This window comes from Tetrao urogallus (assembly GCF_951394365.1).
Source record: "Tetrao urogallus genome assembly, chromosome: 2".
NCBI lineage: Eukaryota > Metazoa > Chordata > Aves > Galliformes > Phasianidae > Tetrao > Tetrao urogallus.
The window spans coordinates 46,184,688-46,210,840 of NC_136814.1; the positions used below are offsets into that span (position 1 = coordinate 46,184,688).

Here is a 26,153-nt window from a genome sequence, read left to right on the forward strand (position 1 = left end):
TTTAGAAGTTTCCTAGAGCAAATGTGTTTTTAAGTGTAGCAAACTGACCTAAAAGCTTTGAGGTTATATCCATCTGAAATAGTGGAATTACTCATTCTGCTGCAGAAAAAGTAAAATCTAAATATAAGCAAATAAAATAATGATTTTTCTGATTTTGCCTATTTGTATTTGCCTGTATCTGGAAGTTTTAGCAAAGCAAGGAGTTAGGAAGATTTGGAGAGTGAGAGAATCTGCGAGAGGGTATCTTTTGTAACAAACATTGGTATGAAAAGAAAAGCTTAACAATAACTGCGACTTACCAACAATGAAAAAAGTTATTTTTAATTTAATTTTTTTTTTCTTTCTTTTTTTTTTTTTCTTTTCTTTTAATGTAGACGACACGTACTTCTCTTTACAGTAAGTTCTGCTGTAGGGCACCATATTCATCTTTGTAGCATGGTGCCCTGTGTCTTTGGAGAAGAGGATGCTGTAATGCGAAATCTCGAAAAGGTGTGCATGTCTAGAACTAGTCAAGTATTGTGTTAAAGTTATTTCTGACTGTTATTTGGTTTTGAAGTGGAATACTATTGATCTTTTAGTATGTTTGAGAATATAATATTAATTTTAATATGAAATGCATGAGTAGATTGAAAATGTTTTTAGTGGATGCTAGAAACATTTAAATGGATTTTGCAATAGCTGACTTGTATGAATGTGCAAGTAAGCATTAGGAAGTATACACAGAAGAACTGGTTAAAGTGGAATACAGAAAATACTCTTGCTGAGATATGTACGTCCAAGTTATTGTATAAGCTCACTCTTTGAGGCATGTAAAAAAAGTACACATGATCTATGTTTAAACATACATGTCTGGTAAAATAGGTTTTCACATCAATAAATTTTGTTTTGTCCCATGAGATCACATATTACTAACAAGGTCACAGAGTAGCTTTTATCCCTAAAATGAAAAATTGATTCAAACAATTTCTCAAAGCTGGGGCAAGATGCCGTGGGGAGCATCCTCCTACAACTCCTATAACTTTTGGTCTTTGTTGCCTTCAGCATAGATGGGTATCACTGCCATTAATGTTTTCAAGATTTCTTTGGCAAGCAGTATGCCCAAATATTTGGCATGAGCATATGGGGAGGGAATACAGCTTCTCAAACTTAGTTCTGCAAAAGTTAAGTAAATAAATTGGAAGGTGAGCATAATGGCAAATTCATGTAGCAGTTCAGATTCAGGAACCTGATGATTAGGTATTAAAGCAGCATTATGTATATATACATATAAATATATTTATTCTAGCAAGGAATTAATTATTAATTATGAGATTAATTATGAGATGTTGGGACATTAAAAATTGTTTGTTGCTGGACTATCTCTTTGTCTAAAGTGTGTCATTTGCAGGAAAGTGTCTAATTTTTTTGCACAGAAAAGCTGGGGGAGATTAAAGATGCCTTAGGCAGCATATATTTGGGCATTGTTTTCAGATGAATACAAATATTCACCTATACCATTCTATAACAATGTTGTACACTTCAACTAACAGCAGTCATCTTATTATTGCAGCAGAAAGTTTCTATGTTCCTCTTATTTTTGATTAAATGTTCTAGGACCAATAATACAGAAAAAAAAAAAAAATCCGTAACAGATATATTTTATACTATTTGTTAGAACATTGTCATATATTCATTTCAATAGCTAAAGTTGGTGAAATTTTGCACATTATGAATTTTGAAAATTTGGAATTTTGAATACGTAATTGATTTTATAGTTTATAAGGATTTAAGGAATTTTTAGTATTTCAGCATCAGGAAAAAATGCCAATGTACTGTCACTGCTCAGAAAGGAAACGGAATCTTAAAAGGAAACAAAATCTTAAAGCAATCTAGATAGCAACAGCTAATTTTTCTCCTCTTTCCCCAGGAGAGCTACCGATTTATTGGGCAGGCTATTGCTATCCTGAAAGCTATTGGAAATGTGATTAATAATTTCAGCAGTAAGCCCAAACTATCTGAAGCTCTGAAGGATTTGGAACTAACTCACTGTCCTCCTGGCATCCATGGTACTGAAATGGCTGAAGAACATTTTAAGGTGAAACTTTGTTCGGTAAACACGTATCTAGAGGCTGCAGAGATCAGATAACAGCTTAATGTTGTCATTAAAAACCAGTGGCTATGTTTTTACAAAGGACCTCCTGAATGTTTCAAATGTGGCACTTGCTATTAAGAATCAATGCATATGGAACTTGCAGTGGCGTTCCGTAATTATCTTCTCTTATTGTGAACACGTTTTAATATGTGCACTGTGCTTTAAATTTGAATCTCTCTTTTGGTCCGTTTCACCGGCCGCTCCTTGGGTCACAGTACATCAGTAACTTAGGGACTTGTAGGAAAATTCAGTAGATGTAGATGTATGTATATCATCTGCTCTCACAAGAAGGTTAGTGTATTGTAGCAAAGGATTTTTTTTAAAGGCACACTTTGAATTAGCCAACAGTGATTCAAGAAGGAAAATATGGAAATGATCTGTCTAATGTAGACAATGTAGATTCTGAATATAGGCATGTGCTAAAGTGGATTCTTCCTTCATCAGTCTTAACTGTTTTCAAAATAAAATAAGTTTTTATTAATATTAATATATATAACTCAAGAACTAATTAAAAATCTGAAAATAAGGAGAATGAAAAACAGACTGATAAGTTTTTTTACATTAAGTCCTAGCTATTTTTCAATTCGGACTGTGAAACTGGCTCTGAAAAACATAGTCTGAAATTTCTAATCTAATTAAAGATGCAGGAAGAGACTTTCTCTTTTAGGATTTCTTCTTCCTAAAGAGCATCAGAGTGTCAAGAATAAAAACAGACATCAATACAGTCATGAAAGTAGGACACCAAATTTTCCCTGTTTGCCCATCAGTATATTCCTACTTTTTATAACGGGGTTCATCTACTGACTCAGTAGTCATGCCCATGTCATAATGGTAATGATCATGTTCTTCTAAGTTCTGGTCTGAGAAAATCAGCTTACTTCACATAAACTAAAAGATTTTTAGATAATGAAAACCTGTGCTCTGGAATCTGTCCTGTATTTAAAAGCTGGGCATGAAAATAGTTTTCTCTTGCTTGCTTGCTTGAAGTACTGGAGTTCCACAGTAAGGACTGTCAGTTATGTGTGAGAGAAAGTTAAGCATCACATGAAAATGAAAACAACTAAAAAGTTCTTGAAATGTTAATGAGAGCCAGTATAAGTTGGCTTTTATAAATGAATAATTATCTGACAAATGTTTTCGTTTTTTTTATTTAAGGTTTTCAATAGTGCATTATGGTCTTTGATCAAATATGTATTGGACAAGAAGATGCCTCATAAGTATAAATTTGCCTTCAGGTCCTTCACTTTAGATTTTAAATGCACTGATCTACTTGAGGATGACAGTGTGTCTTCAGGTACTGTACTGGTATCAGTAAAAACTTCAAACGTACATTGGAGGGAACTAGATCTTCACTGATCCTGATCAAATAACCAAAGTTCATTTCTTATGAGGTACTCAAGTTTTCTACCGTTAGCAGAATGTCTGAAATTATTCAGTGAGACATATCTCAGAATAAAAGTACAAAAAGTGTATCTATAAATGTTTTTATATTTTATATTTATGCTCTTTTTGGTCCAAAAACTATATTTATGTTCTGTTAACTTACAAATCTAAAATCTATAAGGTTTGTAGATTTGCTTTATGCCTAGAAGGACTGGCCTACATTAGCACTGCTGAATTGTTAGGTTAGTCATGCATCTTACCAGACCAGAAAATCAGTAATAATCACTGAAAGGTACCATAACAGATGAATGACATCTTTCTTCTTGTCTGTGTATGAGGGTGGGTCAAATCAAGTCTGAAATTAAAATGCTATCTCCATTTGTTTTTTTTAGTAGCATAGCTATTTTGCCCTCTGTGCTGAATTTGTCTCGACTTGTCTATGACAAGTCTTGTTAGGACATACTGCAGTTAGCAGTCCTGTCTGGTAAAGTTTCTGAGAAGCCATCCTGAAAACAATCTAGTAATGTTGATCTGTCCAAATCCTCTTCACCCCCAAGGAACAGCTAGCAGTGGATCCATAGGAGGCAAGTTCATACAATGTGAGATAAAGATGGGAGTTTCTGAAGCTGCATGCTTTTTTCAATGGCAGGCTGTTATGTGTTTTCCTGGAAACAGAGTAGATAAAGGTTCTGTATGAACCTTTTCATTTGAAACTTGTCTAGAAGTCAAGCTATCTGCTATAATCTTATTGGTGTAAACTGTATTTGAAATTCAAATATGTATCTCACTCAGTAGTGCACATTGACGACACAAGTTAAAAACAGGATATTTGAGTTGGATTTTAGGTAAGCATTCTTCACTGTCGGTCCTGTCAAATATTGAAAGAAATTGCCCAGTCGCTATCCCTGGAGATATTAAAAAATGAGCTGGCGTATGCTGAACACTCTGAGCGATGTGCTCTACTTGATCCTGATTTGAATATGTGATTAGATTAATGGTCCTCTCCAGCCAACTTTATTCTATGATTGCATGCTTCTTTTAAAAAGTGGTTGTGCTGTGCCATATTGAGTTCTAAACTGTTCTTTCTTGGACTGAACTTGTGTAACCTTTCAGAGTTGCTAAGTATTAAGGAGACTTTTGACAATAATAATGGTTGGAAGCAATCAATTCTATCAATATTAAATGGAATATATTAGGTTGAAATGTGTGATCTTCTTTCTGATGAAAGTAATATATTTTCTTAATCTAATTTGTCCCACTGTGTCCCCATGTGTCACTCTTTCATCCTCCTTTTTCTTTGATAGTACTTCATTTTGGAGCATTATCCTTCCTCTCCCTCTAGCTCACTTCCCCTCATTGTGCATCAATGCATTTCCCAGCTGGTTTCCTGACACTGCCTCCCTGTGGTGCTACTCCCCATTATCTCCCCAGGTAAACCCTTGTGCTGATAGCTTCAAGGATGTTAATTCTGGGCAAGAATTCCATCAAATTTCTCGTTAGTAACCTGTCAGAACCTACTTATTAGGGGAGCTACAGGAAAGAAGAGGACAGGCTCTTTAGCAGCCTCTGTTGCGATAGAAAAAGGGCAAATGGCTTCAGGCTTAAAGAGGGTAAACCTGGGTTAGATGTAAGGAAAAAGGCTTTTACAATGAGGGTGGTCAGGCATTGGAACAGGTTACTCAGAGATGTAGTGAGGCTGGATTGGGCTCTGAGCAACCTGATCTACTTGTGGTGTCCCGGTTCATTGCAGGGGGAGTTAGACTACATGGCCTTCGAAGGTCCCTTTCAACTCTAAGGATTCTATGATTCTAATTTCTATTCCATTCAAAAACTCCTTGATAACTGAAAGTCACAGTCAGATAAACAAAATTCCACATTATCATTTGTCTTACCCTTATTCTGTACCTCTTTAGCAGATATCAAATGCAATGTTTTGAATATTGTTGGTGTTCAAATTATCACTTAGTAAAATCAGATTCAGAGATAGAAACACTTGAAATCTTGTGAAGCTCTTTTAAGCTTTATTCAGATTCAGACTTTAATGCATGAAATTATGTTGGTTTATTTTTGAAAGATGATTTCATTACAGGACTTAATTTTAAAAAATAAAATGCAACACCTATCTGTAGAGAGAAGCAAAAATATGACAATTTGGTATTCAGCATTAGCATAGTAGCTGCATGCTGACTTTGTAATTATGCAGTATATAGTATCTATTTTTATAATGATAAGAGGAAAATTTTAACAGTGGTATTTTTGCCATAAATGGAAATTTTATGCAGGAACTATTACTTCTGTAACTCAGCTCTCCTTTGTATTTTCACTTTATAGCAAGCAGCTACAAGGCTTCCAGCCTTGTAAACTAATAAAGTGTTGCTTGTTCTCTTCCTCTTCTTTCAGAGAGTTGTGAAGTGAATTCCCTAAGTAGCTGGCAGAAAAGAATTCCCACTTCTGAAGAAGAAGCAGCAGCTCTTAAACTCCAAGCTGTTTGGAGGGGGGTTTATGTGAGAAAAGTACTGAACAGCAGAAAACCAGGTGTGTCCTTTTTAATTAATACCTAGTTAATTTTCTATGGCATTTCATGTCAACACAAGATGTTATTGTGATGGTATTTAAAATAGAAAATATTAGTCACATAATTTTTTAAGCTGGAAAAGTACTGAAAAATATAAAGGTGATGATAATGGGGATAGTGAAAGGAGAAAGTAGCTGTCAGCTCTCTGGCACCTCTGTAAAATTCCTAATAAGATAGCATTCATAAAACAATTAACTTCTGAGTGATGTTTTTCACAAATATTTGATAAATGTACATTTAAAACAATACAAAAGTTAGGTACTATGTACATTTTCTAACTTATTTTATTATTTCTAGGTACTAAGGAAAACATTGCTGTAAAAGAAATCTTGCAAAAATTGTGGACTTCAATTGAGTTAAATTTTGAACAGTGTGCTGTAGTGCTGTTAAGGTAATGATATAATAAATTATACTACTTTATTGCAGCCATTTCCACAGAGTTGCCATGAATTGCTGGTGCACACAATAAAGGTGGAAGGAGTGTTATTAGTTTTAAAATTACAAAACTGGCTCAGAAAGGATAGGATGCTTTCTGTAGAGATATGGTGTGCTTTATTATATGTTTGCATGAGTAAAAGTGTATCAAGTCTAACCATTAGGTAAAGATGCTACCATACAGCTGTTTGGTGGGGTTTTTTGTTTTTCTTTGAGCTGGAATATTGTCTTCTGTAATTTTTTTTTTTTTTTTTTTTTTTCCAGTTCAGTGTTAGGATAGTTTTCATAGAATCATAGAATCATAGAATCACCAAGGTTGGAAAAGACCTAAGAGATCATCCAGTCCAACTGTTCACCTATTCCCAATAGCTCCCACTAAACCATGTCCCTCAACACAACATCCAGCCTTTCCTTGAACACCCCCAGGCTCGGTGACTCCACCACCTCCCTTGGCAGTCCATTCCAGTTTTCCTATACTTAAAGCCTTGACGCACCACAGGACAGAAGCAGCACCATTTTGCAATGTGATCTCTTAGTTTAAAAAGCCCTAAAACATCTCTCTTTAAGCAAGATTTTCAATTTGTTTCTCATTACAAATCCTACATTCACAAAGAGAAGCTCATTGTGCTTGCACATACTGTAATTTTCAAGGAATTCACAGATTGGAGGCTTCTGAGGAGCTGCTTCTGTCCATGTGCACTGCTCATCAGTGATGGAAGGAATATTTGCAAAGCTTTGCAGAAGAATATCTCAGACTGTTCTGCTTTAAACTAATTCTGAGAAAGTTTAGATCCTCTCTGTGACTCACCTTCATTAAATGCCATGGTTGGCTATTATCATTGCTAAAAATATGGAAGTGGGGATTGTTTGTTAATTCCAACTGCTCTTTAGAGAAGGCAAAACATCAAAGTTTTGGCCAGATTTGGTGAATAACACTAGCAATTTAAAACTTGGACATGTTCAGAGGAACATTAACTTTTGGTGCCACAAATTATAAATAAGCTTCCCAGTGTCAGTCAGGTGCCAGACAGGTTAGCTCTAATTCCACAGAAACTGATAACACCTAAGAGTTTGAAGATGAAAGAAAGTTTTTAAAAATCCCCTTATGATACCATAGCTTTATGATGACAGCTTAATATAAAGAAATGGAAGGCGTCCTATCTAATGTTTTTGGTTGTTTTACTTTTTTAATAATAAAAATAATCAGTGGATAGACTGACGAATACACAACACATTTGTATGTAAGTATCAGTTATTACAGGCTACTGGCTCTTGAACTAATAGAGCACCTTCCTTACCTGATTTATTATTTTTTAAAACATGTTATAATTTCATTTTACTCTCAAATATGAAGCAGTGTTCTTCATAATATACATCAATACATGTCCCCTCCTGATTATGAGTAGATTTAAATCCTTATCTTGCTTTACTATTTTCCAGAGAAATGTTTAGAAGAAACTGTAACTCAATCAAAAATTTTCCTTGTTATGAAGATGAGTGGTGTAAGATCTCTTTCGCTGACTATGCTGTAACATATTCTGATCAGCCACCAAATATTTGGTTTGTGGTTTTTAGGTGAGTTTTGTATAGCCTTTTATGTGATTCTTATTGGAAAGAAGAAATGATACACTGCTTTTCACTAACACGTTTCAAAACACATGATTTTACATGAGTTTGTTTTCATCAAATTCTAATGTATACTTCTGTTTTGTTACACAAATTATTCAGTTTGTGAAAATAAAATGAATTTAATTTGTTTTTTCATTGTTTTATTTTAGAGAAATATTTTTTGTCCCGGAAGACATGCTCATAGTGCCAAAGATGTATACCACTATTCCTTCCTGTAGACTTCATGTAATTGATAATGACACACTGGAGGAAATGCCGCATGTCTTTTTGAAAGTGGCACCTCATATTTACCCCAAAAATAAGGTAAATGTGTGGAGTATAAAAATAATTGGAATAAAAATGATTGCTGAATTCTGTAGACATTTTCAGCTACGTATTAATGTTCTGCTTAGAAGTATGGCCACGATTATTAAAAAGTTCGAATAGACTATCACTGACCTCCTAATTACCCAGATATCCAGTTTTTAGGCTAAAGATGACAGCCTGCTCAGTCTTTTTTTTACTAGTTAGGTTTCCTACATTCTTGATTACTTTATCCTCTGGACTGCTCCCAGTTGTTCTCTTTTTTTTTGTTTATGATATGCAACACTGAGCACAGAAAACTTTGCAGCAAGGATTAACTTAAAATGAAACAAACGATGACTAAGGAATGATTAGTTTATATGTCTTTTGGGCAGGCTTTACTACTTATTAAACTGATTCTGATGCTCATTTTCCCATCTCTCCCCCCTTTATTTTTCTTGCAAGAGCTTTGTTGACTCATACTGCTATAGCCTTAAGTGCCTTCCTGAATAACTGAATCCTGTTGTTTTTTTTTCTTGATGAAATGTGGTGTATTTCACTATTGATTTGAGTGGTTTTTCTTTCAGACCATTTTCCTTATTTAAAGTAACATTGAATTCTTTTTCTTTAAAATTATAACCCTTAGCTTTGTGGGACCAGTTAATTAAACATAGATCACTGTTTGACTATGCACATTACTTATAAAATACTACTTGAAATCAGTTCCAGGTCAGGAAGTCTCACTAATTAGAGTCTTGTGTTTCAAAATGTGTACTGGATGTGGTTACCTTCTCTAGTTTCTTTGTTATGACAACATTTCCCTGGACTTAAAAGTATGATCAGTGGCAAGTGTTGACTACTTCTCTATTCCCGTACAGTTTTCATGTAGCTTAATTGGTTCGATAGTTCAGAAGATCATCAGAATGAACTAATCCAGAAGTTAGTTTATTATTATTTTTTAGTTCTTTTCCTGTTCTAGCCTGCTTCTAAACTCTTCAGCATTACCCCTAATATTGTCTGTGCTAGCCACAACTACCCATGGCTGATCCTTTTAGTGAAGATAAGTTCAAGTTTTAGCTTTGTCTGTCAGTAGCAAGGAATTGATGTTAGTCTAGGACTGTTTTGTTGTCTTTCTTCTGTAGCTTTACTCTGAGTATTATCATACCTTTTCCCCATCCCCTCCAATAGAATGAGCTTGCTTTATCCAAGGCATGCAGTGAATGCCAGCTGAATGTGGCAGGTAAGGACTACTCCTGCTGCAGGGATATCATCAAGTTCTCAGAGTTAACTTGGAATCTTCAGAGGTGGGGTGTGTATTCCACCAGGAAGGAAGGTTCAGACAGTGGCAAGTGGCAGGATGTGAAAAGAAATCCAAGTAATAAACACCACTTACAGCCTTTCAGGATAATGATGATTTGTGTAAAGAATGATCACAACTTCAGATTTATTTCAGAACTCATCTCAGCATTTGTCCTGCTTAGCAGACTGTGAATGTTCTATTTCTGTCTTATGGAATGGAAACAATTTTATGGGTTTTTTTTTTCCCTTGGACTTCTTCCCACTTTTCTTGAATAGAGATGTCAAGGATTGCACACAGTATTCCAGTTAAGATCTTGCCAACCTTTGTGCGGTACTATGGCTTTAATATTGGAGATGCTCATTTTGGTATGCCCTACCCCCACCTACTTATTATTGCGTGGATACACCATGTGACAGCTCCAGTGATTCTGTCATAAACTAAAGAATTACTATCATTATTTTCTTTATTGAAGACCTCTCCACCATAATTATTATTGCAGATAACCACTTTTCTTACTCTCTAAGCCTATGATTTTATATTTAATGTTATAAAATATGGTTAATATTAGTAAAGAGTGATTTTGATTTAAGAGTATTAAAACAGAATTGTACGTGTATGCTGCGTTTTTCCACTTGTTTTATTACATAATCTCTGCTACTGAGTTTTTCAATAAAACTGTGCACTTATGCCAAACAATTTACCTTCCTTTTTGCAAATGGTCCGTTAATGTTTCAGTGGACTTGCAACACCACCGAAAACTTGACTGATGATTTGACAAGACAATTATTCTGTTTTTGTGACAATTGCATATGGTACTGTCATTTTAATCTGGTTGTTACCTTTCTTTTAAGAGTATTTTATATGAAATGTCAATAATAAAACAAGAAAATATAGTACGCCTGAATTCCTTAATGTATGTATTAATATAAAACAAGATATTTTTCCTTTTGAATAAATCTAGCAGTTAGTTGTTCTGCTGCAAAACTAAGACTCGGCAGATTAAAACAGAGCAAAAGTAAATTTTATCAGTAGATACTGTTATTTGCTACAGAGTTGCTCTAGGAGTGCCTTCAATCATTCAGAAATTAATACTAAAGTAGGGATAAAATCTGCAGACTAGCGATAATGTCTTTTGCCTGCTTTCTGCAGATATTACAGTCTAAATAAAAAATGCAATGCAAGTTACTACTTTATTTCTTCTAGTCTCTTTATTTGTATACTGCTACTATATACTTTTTTTTACTATCTTATACACAAGTTTTTTTAACAGAGCCAAAAATGACAGAAAAGCATTTCTCAAGCATCAGCTGAACAACACTCAGGGACCCTCTAAATACCTGTGTGACCCATCCCTGGACCTACTCCAACAGCTCCACATCTTTCTTGTGCTGGTGCCCCCAGGCTTGAATGCAGTACTCCAGATGGGTTTACACAAGGACAGAGTAGAACAGAACAATCACTTCCCTTGCTCTACTGGCCACTGCTCTTTTGATCCAGCCCGAGATATAGTTGGCCTTCCAGACTACCAGCACACACTGCTGGCTTATGCCAAACTTTTTGTCTACCACACACTTCTCTAGCTGTGTGCTAGACTCTTACAAGACTTTAAATAAGATTAATGTACTGATATTTAATGTCTTGCAATGAAATTATTAAATGCTGAAGTGTTATTAATTTAACCGTAGATTGAATCTGATCTCTAAATCTCCAAATTGTATTTGCACGTGCCTCCAGCACGAAGAGAGATTTTCATTTGATTTATCAATGAATGAAGAAGTTTTCATGTTTTTATTTCATGTTTGTATAATTTTGCTTTAGTATACTACTTGCTAAACCTCTTGAGCATGAATTGCCAAAATATTAGTATTCTCATCTTCAGCTGTGGTCACCTTTGGAGTTAAAAGTATTTACAATTTTAAAATTACTTTGCAACTTTCATGTTGCACTAGCACTTGAAAGCACATTTATTTCATGTGCATGGCATGCATGCATAAGCATACAGATTAGCCATTCTAAGTAATTCTCCTTTTCAGAACTATAGGGAATGCTTTTTCCCTGGAGAATCTGTAACAATTTTATTCTATAGAACTTGAAATGTCAAATTTTTTCTCGATAGGGCAATAAATAACGTTTTCAGTACATGAGAGAGTCACAAATTAATAGAATAATACTTTTTCTGTATGGAACTCACTTCAGTTTAGTGTTGATAGGAAGTCAGTATTCTTTTTTCTTTTCCCTCAAATAACTTTTTCTTCTTTTTTCTGTGGTTCTACTCTTCCCCACCTGACAGGGGGGGAAGGTCTTACACTTTTTTTGTTTGTATGGTTAATATTGTGAAGGAAGGAGAAGGGCCAGTCATTTTGAATTTGACAGGCTTGTGTGGAACACTGTTTATCAATAGTCTCTTAGAAGTTCCAGTAGGAGAAGAAAACAAAGCCCACTTTATTGATGATTAGAAAAGGGGTGATGGTACCCAGTCCAAGTACATTAAGGAAGATCCTTGTAATGCCAAGAATTAGCAGTTGGGAAATGTCATGTAGGGTGGACATACAAGCATTCAAGTTATCTGTCTCTTTATTCCATCTGAGTATGAATATTGCTTCTACCTGACTATCCCCCCCCAGACAGCAGGTGACCTATTAAAGTAGTTAGTTCGGAAGTGAAAAAACAGTTATTGTTCTTCAGAGCAGTCTGAAGTGATTTGAGCCATTCAGCATGGTTATAATGGAGGGAAAAAATGTAACAGAAAAACCACAAACCTGTCCTAATTGTTTAAATAGTTCAAGAAAGCTGGAAAATAATAACAGCTGAGGAGTCAGAATGTAACGATAAGAACCTTTAAAATCAGCAAGGAGAGAAACAAATAAATCTAAGATTTCAAGAAGATTATAGAATGCTCTTATCAACAGTATAATCTACTTTTTTTTTTTTTTTTTTTCCCCTTTTCATTAAAAACCAGGAGATGATACTGATTCAATTATTTGGAAATTAATTGCACCAAGCTTGTTAATGCTGGGCCAGAATCTTCTGTTCTGTTAGATGTTTTTTTAGTTTGGTTTTTATTGTAGTACTTCTCTTTTAACTATTTATTTATTTAATTCTTGAGCTTTATATTGTATGTTGTTTAAAATAATTAGCACTTTAAGTATTTAAATATTTAGTTTAAAATTTTTAACTTTAATGTCAGTGAAGGCTTCTATGTGTTGCTCACAAGAATTTGTACTCCTTTGTCATTTATTTACATTTCTTTTTATTCTCCTCTCACTTATTCTTTCACCAACTTCTTTGAATATTCTTTTTTATTCTCATGTACTACTTTCTATTTCCTCTCACTTGTCATTAGGCAGTTCTTCACTCCAGCCTTACTATCTCTGATGTAATTTTACAGTTTACATCTATGACTTGCCTTTTCAATACTTATTCAGTTTTACCTTGAATTGGTACTCTGCATTGCAAGCTGTGTTTCCAGGACTAGCAAGTGTCATTTCTGAGTAAAAATATGTTGTTTTCTCTTCAGAAAGGATATACATTTATGGCTGAAGCACATACTGGTAACCAGTCTTTGACAGCTGGAAGATGGAGGCTCCGACTCATCAGTTCCCATAGTCCTCTCCCATTCCTCTCTCGTGAGGCTGTAAATAACGTCTATTCTACTAAAGAAATCACAGAGTATTACATCCCCAATAACAAATATGTAATGTTCAGGTAAATACTGAGATAATGATGATTAAATCCTGCTTTTTATGTCCATTTCAGCAAAGTATGTTCTTTCCTCTTTCCTAGAAGGGGAAGGTGTTTAAGTAAACATAGAATCATAGAATCACAAGGTTAGAAAAGACCTATAAGATCATCTAGTCCAACCGTCTTCTCATTACCACTGCAACCACAAGCTACTAACATCTCCATTTTTTTTTAGCCATAGATACTCAAAACCAGGTTCTGTGTTTCATAAATGTTTTGTTGCTTTTTTTTTTCCTGAAATACTGCTGCTGCTTAATGAATAATGGTTGTGAAATAAGCAGACTGTAGTTTCAAAATTCTCATAATAATATTTCACATTTCTCTAAGCTCAGTCTTACCTACATATTAATGACTGTGATTCCATATTACTTTCAGAGATTAAACATGCATTAAAACTGGGATTTTACAAGTAGTGAGGAGGTGTGGAATTTGGTATATTTTTTGCCTGATTTTATATGAGCATGTGATTGTTTTAGAAGAGCATGTTCAATCAGAATGTGATTATTTACTTTTTCTATTTTTTTTTTACTTTTTTTTTTTTTTAACTTTTACTGGATTACTTGTTAAATGAAACTAATCATATCACTAACCATATTTTTCCAACAAATTTTATTACAGGAGGAGCAATAATATAGAGATCTGATAAAACGGGGAAAAAAATGGCAATATCACCACTTTTTGTAGCTGCCCATGTTTACTTTAATTGTAGATTCACTGCACTGAAGTGCAGTAAAGGATGCTTAGCTCACCAGATTGCAAGAAAACAGTGAGCTAAAAACTCAGTTTTAAGTGTTTTTCTCCATGTCAGCACAATGCTTCAATACTTCCCTCAAAAAGAAATATCTGGCATTGTTGGTTATATTGTTGTGATTTTTTTTCTTCTTTAGGTATTCAGTGAAAGTCACAGCATCACATATTGCTACAGTGCAGGTACAAACCTCTAAATCAGACGTGTTCATTAAGCTACAAGTCCTAGATAATGAGGAGGAAATTGTAAATGTCACTGGAAAGGGCCATGCAGTCATTCCTGCTTTTAATTTCTTGAGTAATGAAACACTTTTGAGTTCCCGACGTAAGTATTGTATTCAATATTTGACCATTTTATTCACTGAAGGGCATACATTCTTACAATAACTTTATGTAAACAAAGAAAATAGAATTTTTTCCTCGCTTTTTCCATGGAATCCTTAGTGGCTTTGCGATTAAGTGAAATTCCTGAGCAATGAGTTGAAATCTTTGGTTCCCAGCAATGAGGAAAGATACTGAAATGGTTGATTGAAATAAGGTGTCAATCACTTCTTTATTCCTCTGTGTTTTGGCCTCATTTTGTAACTGTCTAAAGAGTTGTTTGGATCATTCAAGTAGCTTCTCTGTTTTGAAAGTTTAATGCACATGTTGCCTTGTCCTTGAGAACAGAAATACGCTCTATTTTCAAGATCTTGCCTCTTTTTGATCTGAAACTTTGTTTTGGTACTGGTTGTCAAGAAACTGATGCCCAAATCGTGGGATAGGGTAGACAATTCACAGACTACACTGAACTCTGTGCTTTAAATGCACCATCTTGATCATCACTCTGTAATGGAAGCACATGTGTTATTGGCTTGTCATCAATCATATAAACGAAGATAAGCAAAACATTCATGAATAAATACAATGACATTTATGCTTTAAAAAAAAAATCATTTTATTTTTTCTTTTTTTTTTTACTTAGCCTCTCCTACAACTACACAATGATCCTCACAGAAATTCCCTCCTTCCTTTTTTGTTCTTTCCTCTCACTGAGGGAAGAACTGTTTCCCCATGACTTGCAAAGTTAATAAATGCTGATTATTCTTTTGTGAAGTCTTTATGATAGCAACTGAGATAGTGAGAAAATCATTCCTTAAGGGAATATTTGATTTTAAATAAAATTTCCTGTAATACAAATGTATTTGAAAGTTAACAGCCAATACCCTATTCATTTTTGTCAGAACAACTGCATCTGAGAAGTTTGTTTACTAAAGATGCATTTTCTATATAAAAATTGTATTACTACTCATTACACTGCAGGCTTATCAGCTTTTTTCTTGCCATTGGTGAGTTCGAAAGTCATCTTTCATAAATATGCTAAAATCTGCATATTTTCTCAAAGTGCTAGGAAACTCTTGATTGTACTTTACATAAATGCATCTGGAATTAATTAAAACTGTCTCTGTGTAATCCAGCCAACCATCATAGTGAATCCAAACCTGGCAGCATGTAAATACCTGAGGTAGAGGACAGAGAAGGAAAGGGAACAAAGCTAGACTCTTCTCAGTGGTGTTCAGTGAGACAATACACACGCACGCACAGCTGGCCATACAGATCATCATGCATGCTGTTAGGCACATTAGCAGTTTGCATGATGAAGAAACCATTGTAAAAGAAGTGATGTGACATGTTATAGCCAGGTAAATTTGATTATAAGCAAATGAAGAAGACAAAAGAATACTTCCCCCAGAATTACACATTTGATAACATGGAGCAAAGTGATGAGAGGATAAAACAGAACAAAAAAAAACATAAGACGTGTAACACATGTAACAGTGAGATTTATCCTTATATGCCTCAGAGCCTATTTTCAATCTGAGTCTTAAGCTAGTGTAACTTATTTTCAGCTACCTTCAGAATTCCTAGGCTTTTATTTTATTTCCATCTATCACAAGAGTTATGTACTAATTTCATCTAAATCCACAACGGTATTGAATTCTTTAGCCTGAGAAATGATTACCCACTCTTGCTCACTTCCCTTTTGAGAGATTTTCCTTTCATGTGAACGAGCCTAAATTCAAGTTTTGTGGATTAGTGTTTCCATTATAGCCTTTCTTTAGCGCATTTCTGGTTTCACAGTTTATGCACATTAATATCTTCTATAAGGGACCAGGGTGTAATGTTATACGTGATAGATCACAAATAGTTCTTTAGCTCCTGTTAAGATCGGCTTTAGTTAAATATGATGATTCATGTTGACATAAGAGACTTCTGTAAGGACAGAAGTTACTAGAATTATGATGAACGGTAAGCAGCAGTTAGGTAGTTATTCAAATTTCTCATTATTTACTTTGAAGTGATCTGTGATTTGTGTGCTGAATGAATGCAGGATAATAGTTCTAATAACCATAATTTCAATTGGAACGTTATGATGATAATGCAGCATGAGAAAATATTCTTCTTTTGTATATTTTCTGGGGAAATCTGCTTACCTCATACTAATAATTCATAGAACGTTTGGAAATTTACACTGATACTATTAATCTTGCAGCAAGTAAAAGCCAGATTATTCGAAGCATTGGAAAGAAGGAATCAGAAAGTGGATTTAAAAGAAGAGGTCATGTTTCAGCTCCAAAGGATACCAAAAGTTCTTTCAAGAGAGGAATTTCCCAAGAACGTCTGTCTGTGTTAGAAGAAGAATCTTTCCCCTTGGAAAACTTTGAAAATAATCAGGGAAGTCCACAACAAGTAAGAGATTTTAAATTACCAGAACTTGAGGAGATTTGGAGACTGTATGTGTGTGAGGAAAACATAAAGGGGTATTGATAATTTTTTCAATTCATTTTAAGATCTGATAACTGGAGGAAAGAACAGAGTATCCAAAATTAAGATTGTTGGTGAATGAGGCCATGGAGAAATGATAACATATCTACATGAATAATCAACTAACAAGAGCTCGTTTTTATTTTCAAATTGAGGTAGACATATTAAGTCTTCAGACAGTCTTCACTTGCAAAGTCCAATGCAAGTATACTGTGACTTGCAGCTAAGGGCCAAAAAAATACCATTAACAACTTAAATTTCTGATGCTTCAGTCTGAGTTGTCTTTGAAACGCAGTGTAAGAGAGAGACAATTTTAGTAGTTTTACTAGAGACGTACCTGTTACTAGCCAGCTGAATGCTTTGCTAACACATGAATTTGCTTCCTTAGATTTCCTTAGAGAGGTTTGTCAGAATCATGCATTTCCCTTGACTTCATCAGGTGTTATTTGTCTATCTTAAAAATAGTGTTTTGTTTCTCAAGCATTGTTTGTTTCTCTGTCTCTGGGTGTTTTTGTGTGGGTTTTTTTTTCTTCCTGATTGTTAGGTTCAACTGCAACATTATATTAAAAATAAACAAAAAAAGAAAAAAAAAAGACAATTTCTGAAGTTGTTCCTTTGACTTAAATCTGGTTTTAAAATTTGGAAAACAATTTTTAAAAGAAGTATTGGTATGATTTCCTTTTCAGTGTAGAAAATGTTTGAAATAACCGACTGACCCTGTCACCTCTACTTCAACTCAAGACATTGAGTGCTGATATTAGTGTTCAAAGCTCTGCAGTAGGACTTAAAATGAAAGACAGAATTCTTTGTCTTAGCACATGGCATACATAGGAAAGTTACATGGAAGTCTTTAAAGAATGTAGCTCCTTATTGTACAGCTCAGTTTATTTTCAGTTGATAAACACATGAGTAATTGTTTAATTTCACAGGAATTAAAATAAAATCTGTGGAATTAACACTAATTTTTTAAGCTTCTTGTGAATACTGTTATGTACAAGCTTGTAAAGTAATCATGTGTTTCATTTGCTGAGTTCAACAGTTGCCACTTTACTAACCTACAGGACTTTTAAATACTTACTGTAATTGTTATGTCCTCATCATGTTCAAGTATTGCATTTTCTTTCACAGCCTCACAGGTATATCATACAGGCATTGGTGTTATATAATAGTTGGCCGCTCACTGAGAGCCAGATTCTGTTTGTCCAGTCACTGAAAGAAACAGAGAAATCTGAACTCAAAGGTATGCCTCCTTCAGTATGTACTTGGATGCTTCACATTACTTATTTTTAAATTTTTATATAGCTAAAAACTAAGACCATACGGCATTTCTTTTATTTGCTTCCTGAGTAAAATAATTAAGCAATAATGCTTTTTGTTCTGTGGCTCATAGAACTAAGGTTTGGTTATGTACTTCTATACCTTCAGTTAACAAGAGATACAGAAATAAAAGGATACTCTGCAAAACGTACCTAAACTTCTTAGAACAGTTGCCAAAGCAGTCTAAGAGACCAATGAAGTGTAAATATAAACGCACAGTGTTCTGACAAAAGAAAACACATGAACAGGAGGAAAAAAAGGCCTCTTTCCACATCTGCATTACTTCTGTAGTAGAATTTAGGCAGGAGACAAGACTAGAAAGTGCTCTGTATACAAATTAGGAAGTGGACAGGGGAATCTTAAGTAAATATTGTATATTTGCTTCTCCTTTTACCAGTGTCAACACACATTTTAGACTTTTAACACTGTAGAAGAAATTACATCCATTACATACAATTACATTACAATTACATACATTACATTGATGCTATGTACAGACATGGCAGACCAGACAGGCACTTAAAGCACTGATGTGAATACAGACAGCACCAATGGGCTTATCCTGCCATCCACGTGCTAACTGCACCAGTATGTGTGTAAAATTCTACTAAATGGCCTAAATGAAGACCTGTTATTTTCATATTCTTCTTGTTTAGTTGAGAAGCGTTTTGAAATGAAGATCTATTGTACTTGCTTCTAAATCACAGCAAATTTCTCAAGGCATTTAGAATACATATTCCACTATAATATATTGTCTTGCAAACTAATGCATTCAATTTCAATTTAGATACTACTAGACATTATTTGTCACTACAGCTAACAGAACATCAGTTTCATAACATGTAGAGAGAGATAGCCCCAAAAATGTGGATTGATATCTGACTTTTTGGTATGGCAAGAGGCATCTGCATGAGTTGCAAGTGTGATAGATTGCATTCTATTATGGGTATAATAATATTCAAGGAGCTGTGCCTCACAGATGTATTGTACAGGCACCTTTTTCAGTTGTTGTTTCACCCTCTTTTAGGTTGTTGCATTGTTCACATAATCACACCCTATTACACAGTTGTTCTTCTGACTTGGCTGCAGCTTGCACATAACATACTAGCCATGCTTTGGATGTGTACCCTTTCATACAACCACCACAATGGTCTGTGAAGCCGCAGCTCAAAAGAGGCCATTTGATCACTGAATTAATTTGCTAGTTCTCAGCTGTTGATACTGGAGCTTGTCAGTAGCATGGGTACTCTAACGTTTGCTTCCCGGTAGCAGTACTGCTATTCGTAGCTTCCCTTACCATTTTAACTGGTACTTTATCCCATATACACTCAACTAGATTCAAGTCACTATCTGTGAAAAAGAGAAATTTCCTAGTAGGGTGTTTTTTAAGTTGTGATTTCTGTGTCCTGCTATAATTGCTGCTTTTCAAAGTAAACAAAACTCATTTCACCATTCAGATTAACTAAATGTTTATGTTTATACAAGAATACAATCTGACTGTGTTCACATGGAATAAAAACTAGATTGTTCAGGCCACTAAGAGAATTTATAGAGAACATATCTCAACACTTACTGTACTTGCTGCTTAGTACTTATTTTAGGTACTCCCTACCAGCAGCAATATTATCTGGAGCACTTACTGTACAGGTTGATATTTTGGAGTAAACAACATTTAATCTCTGAATATTGTGCTGATTGGGAACCAGTTTTCAAATTAAAGCAATCTGAATACTAAGATTTACCATTGAAGGCTGTCAGCATCACTTATCAACCATACAATTTGTACCATAGCAGTGTTGATGCTTATCTAAAACAACGTCCACTCAGTGTGATTTTTAAGAAAACTGCAGTGAGACAAGTGGAAAATTCCTGGAGCAAATCTCAAATTTCAGGCACTAATATTTCATGTAAGGCAATGGTGCCATCTGGAGTTAGCTTTGTGTTAAAGCTGATTTATTGTGTCAAAAACATATTTCTGCTTTCTGTTATCCTTTACCAATCTTTTAATTGTAATCTCCATTTAGAAGACTCACTGGTAATACAAGTAATTATTAAAAAAAAATTGGTAGAAATTAAGTTATCCAATAATAGTTTTGTGTTTTTTCTTTATTGATGCTTCTCCTTTTCTTTTTTCATAAACCCTTAATATTGCTGTTTGACAGTATTTGTAAGACGAACTGTTTGCAATGTTATTTCATTACTAATATTTAATCACAATTTTTGTATATGATATCTCATAATATGTTTTATTAAATAACACTTTGTGTAAACAAAACATTAAAAAGGCATTAACCAAGAAATGGGCATTTTATCATTTTATCCCTGTTGTTTCATCTGTTCCCATGTTATGTATTTAATAACTCCTCAATGTATGGAAGTCTAGAACACCAAAATTTTAAAAGTTAGAGTTACAAAATCTTTATAGAAGCCAAAGTTTGTAGCATCTCTTTACACAGATAGTCTGTCTCCTAATATGTTATGGCAATGTGAAATTAAATGGAAAGGTTTTTATATAATGGTATTATAACTTCAGATAATGCCGTCAGTATTTATTTTATATTTGCATTTTTTCTGGAGATGTTTTATTATTTTCAGTACTTGTGGAGAGTGCTTTAATTTTTGCTTTCATTCTTTATTGTATGCTTTGGTTGCACTGAATGAATTTAAACATAGCTCTTTGGTACCATTGTATGTTATATAAGTAGCATAAGGAGGTTAAGAATGTAAAGTATACAAAAACGTGTATAATGTATGATATGATATACATATATATCATATGTATTTGTGCATGTAGTTAGTATAAGTGTATTATTAATTTGCTTGTATATCTTTCAAATTTACCATTTTATATTTTCGTATAACCCTGACATTGAATATCTGATCCAAATCTCATTAAAGCCAGTGGATTATCTTCAGCGGACTTTTGATCAAATCAAGCAGCACAGTGATCTTTCCTCAGTGGAAAGAGGTTAGAAACGCAGCATTAAGTGAAAGATACCTCATTATTATCTTCAGACTCATTTCCTCTTTTATTCCAAGAGAAATTGCCTGTTTGATTGCATTGATCAAATCCCACTTTTCAGCATTTGTTTTAGTGTTTCAAGCAGCATGAAGGTGAAGTGAAATAGAGATTTCAGACTCTGATCTTTAATCCTGTACTGTTGTGAATCCAGTCCAGCTTGTTTCATTTGCTGTGTTCCCATGCTATTAAAGCTGTTTGCTATTGCAGGCTTTACTTATTCTTTTTTATTTTTATAGAAAGAACACAGCATGAAAAAAAGCTTGTTAATGGTTCTTACCATCTAAGACAGTGAAGAATGAAAGTGGTATGTTAGCTATCAACTATTCAATTTAACGAAGATCATACATACAGCATATGCATGTACTGATTAAGTAATTAATTAAAATTAATTTAAAAAATTTCTCTGATTGATCCGAGAATGATCATTTTGATTTTCCCAAGTATGCACTGAGTCTTGAATATGTTTTGTTGCCTTAATTTCCTTACATTTTTCGATTTTTTTTCGTGTGTGTGTGTTCTGCTCTTCAGTTTTTCAGGCTTACAGGGACATGAGGCAATGAGAACATTGACTTTACTTACTTCGAGCTTTTCACCTTTGTGACAGAGACTGTGTAAGAAAACTAATAATCAGATTGCTAGCTACAGAATATCATTCTCCTCTTTGGACTGATTTATACACAGAACAATAGGGCAGTTATTGATATGCATGAACCACAGTAAACCAATAATTAATTCCTGGGTAAAATGCTGTTAAGGACAAGGGAAGCTGCTGTAATAAGTCTACTTCCAGAAGCCTGCTTTCAAAAGCTTTATTGTCTCCAGATTCTTTCTTGCTCCAACAATTAATATTGGTGTAGTACTTAACAGTGTCAACTAATTACATAAGACTTTTCTTTGTCTTTTCTGTGGCTGTTTTGTGCTGTTATATCCTGGATATTACATGGGTTAATACATTTATGGATGACAATGGTATCTTCTAATTCATCGTGCATCATAAATATGCGTGAACAGCACCTGGGCAAAAGCTTGAGGACCACAGTTTTCTCCTAAAGCTCAATCATTTTGAAGGACAAAGGTCTGCAAGTATTTCAAAATCAACCAAAAAATTGAAAGATAAAGCAACTGAGAAGTCAGAAAGGGAGAAGTCCAATAAAGAAAAAGGATCACTTATGTCTCTTGTATTTCAACCTGAATTTCAGGTGAGAACAAATCTAAAAACTTGGATTTGTTGAATGTGAAATCATTGTACTAAGTGTAAAAGCTTCTGCAGATCAGAATTACTAGCACTTTTAGTGTATTTCCTGTGTTTCTCTATGCCCTGCTTCATCACCTTCATGTTCCGCACCTGAGGATGATTGAATGACACATGCAAAAGACCTATATCCTACATTAGAGATGTGCTCATTACTTTGCTAATGTATAAAGCAACCACTGAGTGTTTCGTTTGGATGTTTATTTTCTGTCTCTAATCTCTGTTAAATTCCATTAATTTGCCATATTTATGTCCAATTGGAGTCGGTTGTACTGGTTTTCACAGAATCATCAGAGAAATAAAACAGGTCTTTCCAATTGCCATTATTTTGTGGATATATTGTGGCATAAAAATTGATATTTACTTGCCTACTTGCAAATTCGTCAATTTGTGGTAGGATGATCTGATTGTGCTGTGGTTGACCAGCTTTTAAAGGAGTAATTGACTTTATGGATTGCAAAGAGATTAATGAAAGGCAAAGAAATTTACAGGTCCTCATGGTTGTTTTTTATTTTTCCTGGTTCATGGGAAGTAGTTCATGAAGATGGCATTTCCATAGATTTTTTCATGAAGAAATCTCCACTGTATTGTTTTGTTGATTAAGTTGTTGAACAGCAAGCTTCTCTGTGATTCACATCCACACTTAATTATACACATTTCAGGAACAGTGCCTTAACCCTTCTAGCAGAGCAGTCAGAGTGGCTGCATTTGAGAAAGCTGGTCATGTAAATGTCATACAACTTCAGGCTGTGTCAGATTTCTGCCTTCAGCTCCAGTGATGGGCTATGCTACAGGTGCTGGATGATAGCTTGCACGAGTTCTTCAGTTTGTTGCCAAAACAGGAGCAAGTTTCAAGAGGATACTGCCTGCATATTAGGAAGATGCCTATTTTTAGTCTCAAAGCTGAGCAATTCATCTCTTCTTCTAAGCCTTGGGCTTCAAGCTTCTAGAGATACTACACTTTCCAAAAGCATGAGAAGCACAATATTTCATTCATTGGCCAGGCAGCAGGACAGTCTCCTACCCTTTGAGTACTACTTGTATCCTATGATTCTGGAGAAACCACACATCAAAGTAATTTATAGGATTTGGGAAGTGAATGGAAAGAACCTGATGTTAGAGAAGACAGAACAAGATGTTTCTCTACACAAAAATTCTGGTTAAAAATAATAAGACTTCTGGCAAGAAAAAAAGAAAAGCAATTGGAAGTAAAGAAAGGAAAAAAAAAAAAAAAAGCTTGACAGAGAGATAACTGCATGAATAAAATTGCTGCAAATACTCCTATTCAGACAGTTGAGAAGAGCTTGGAGTGTAGAGCATGCTGTATCGGGTATGGGTAGAGGGGAAAAGAAGTATACAAAAGATCTTGAAGTTTGGAATATTCCAGAGAAATTTTCCATTCCTTTCCTTTGGCAGTCAGTTGTTGTCTAGCAATGCGTGACAAATTCTATTGATGTATAATGTCTGCCAGTAATGAAAATTACCAGAGTACAAAGCTTCGTCTTAAATAGTGGTCATAGGTAAATACCAATAAATACCAATAATCATGTTCATGGTACTTCCACTTTCAGCAAGATGCTATAAACAAACCATACTGGACTTTACGTCTCGTTAGTGAGCAGAGAGAGATGGAAATTCTGGAGGTGAAGAGAGACACACAGCGAGCAGATGAGATCAAAGCCATGAAGCAAGCATGGGAGTCTGCAGAGCCAGGAAGAGCTGTCAAGGTAATCAAAGTGCAATCTGCATGCTAATGTGTCTTCACAAGTTGCAGAAGCTGTTGTGATAATAGAGCAGTTTTCACAACAGAGAAACAAGTTCATATGACTCCTCTCTTCATCATTTTGTGGATGACAGGGAATTTTACACAGCCTAAAGAATCAAAAGTGCATGACTTGTGGGCAGGAATCTACACTGTCTACTTCAGATTTCTTGAGATTACTGAGACTTTAAGGTTCTATTTACTGAACAGAAAATGTTTCTCTTTACAACACCCACTGCCTCTACACAATTGCAAAGCTGTCACTTGTGGCAAGCTGAACATAATGAGAATATAATAAGAAATACGCTTTTATAAATGTAATAGAAAGATAAACTGGCACCTGGTCACATCATCAATCTAATTGTCTCCTACATTTAGAATTCCCAAATTCATTCCAAGTTGCAGGTACCTGTGAGCCAGTATATACTGCTCTGTATGAATTCACTGTTTAGAGAAGCAGTACTAGTTCAAATGTGTCAAATGCAAGTTGGCTCCTTTGGCACAACAGTGTTAAAGGTATCTAGCTCTGAGAAGTGAAGCCTCAGTCATGAGTCTTCCCTAGCTATGCTTGCAAATTTTCTCATTTATTTTCAGCATATCCAAAGTTCATAAAACGTTCCAAAATTACTTTATACATTCTGATCTAAGAAGAGATGCATTACTCTGCAGATTTGGTTGGCTGTGCTGAGACTGAAAATCTTCAGCTTCCTGAAGATGAGCTGGAAATGTCTCCCCTTTGATGTGCACAGTCTCTCCAGAATAGTGGTTCTATCTTCACTGCCTTTTATTTACTCTGAAAATCAACTCAATTACAGCTAAAGGTTTCCATTTTAGTAGCCTCTTAGGTCTATAATACTATTCCAAAGTACTTGCTAAGAAAATTTTGGCAACTTCATCTAATACAATGAAAAAAGGTTTAACTTGAGGGTCTGCTGTTCTAAGTAGCTTCCCTTCTCTGTTCCTCCTGATCGCTTGTCTCCTACATCACACACCTGATCACTCTGGGAATTGGTTCCCTGGTTCCAGGGTAACATTTGGTTCCTCTGTATTTAAGCATCAGAAGCAATTGAGCCTGAAAGGGTTTGCACCCATGCTTCCATTCCTCAGGAGGAAGTCCAAGTCACCAGGAGCTCTTAGGAGGAAGCGCTAGCTCCCTAAGGAGATGCAGTGAGAGGAGTTCTGAACCTCTATTCAGCTATGAGGGAACAGACCCTACTTTCAGAGTTTTATTTTTAAAAATCCAAACATTATTTTAAACTACTGAGAGATAAAGGGTTTTCCAGTAGTTCATGGTGATCTTTAATGTATGTATTCGAAGCCTCTTGTAATGGGAACTCTAGCATCCTTTCTAATTCCTGCCTCAGGCAGAGTTGTATAGTGCGTTTTGGTGTTAGGTTTGTTACTGACAGCATCGTTTTATCATTTGGGATACCTACTATCTATAGCTGGAAAAATTAGATGGTTAATATTTACAGGTCATTATTTCAGAAAAAAAATCTACTGCAGTGATGACTTGAATATGACTGACACGAAGCACATTCCTCTTGTGTTTATCTTCTTTTTTTTTTTCTATCTGTTGTCTCACTAATGCTATTCATATTGTTGAAAGTGATGTTTCCATAGATCAGAGAATCATAGATCCAACCAGTGAAGTGTACTCCCTAGCAATAATAAAGTAGCATCATATCTCAACATGTGCTGGGTTCAAAGATTTACTGCACCATTGATCACTTGAAGATTCCTACTTCAGAAAATGGTTTGGAATTAAAGTA

At 34.8% G+C, this 26,153-nt stretch overlaps 1 protein-coding gene across 1 annotated transcript in view; it reads left to right on the forward strand.

Annotated features, from left to right (window-relative positions):
- ADGB (androglobin) overlaps positions 1 to 26,153 on the forward strand; it is a gene marked incomplete at both ends in the record, with an annotated part of 73,475 nt that overhangs the window by 42,562 nt on the left and 4,760 nt on the right. Inside the window, 13 exons of the mRNA XM_079550110.1 lie at positions 375 to 489; positions 1,907 to 2,074; positions 3,287 to 3,425; positions 5,915 to 6,049; positions 6,387 to 6,480; positions 7,965 to 8,099; positions 8,303 to 8,456; positions 13,253 to 13,440; positions 14,364 to 14,548; positions 16,757 to 16,953; positions 18,157 to 18,268; positions 22,379 to 22,566; positions 24,191 to 24,346. Of these exons, the coding sequence (XP_079406236.1) occupies positions 375 to 489; positions 1,907 to 2,074; positions 3,287 to 3,425; positions 5,915 to 6,049; positions 6,387 to 6,480; positions 7,965 to 8,099; positions 8,303 to 8,456; positions 13,253 to 13,440; positions 14,364 to 14,548; positions 16,757 to 16,953; positions 18,157 to 18,268; positions 22,379 to 22,566; positions 24,191 to 24,346 (1,966 nt within the window). The remainder of the gene's footprint in view (positions 1 to 374; positions 490 to 1,906; positions 2,075 to 3,286; positions 3,426 to 5,914; positions 6,050 to 6,386; positions 6,481 to 7,964; positions 8,100 to 8,302; positions 8,457 to 13,252; positions 13,441 to 14,363; positions 14,549 to 16,756; positions 16,954 to 18,156; positions 18,269 to 22,378; positions 22,567 to 24,190; positions 24,347 to 26,153) is intronic.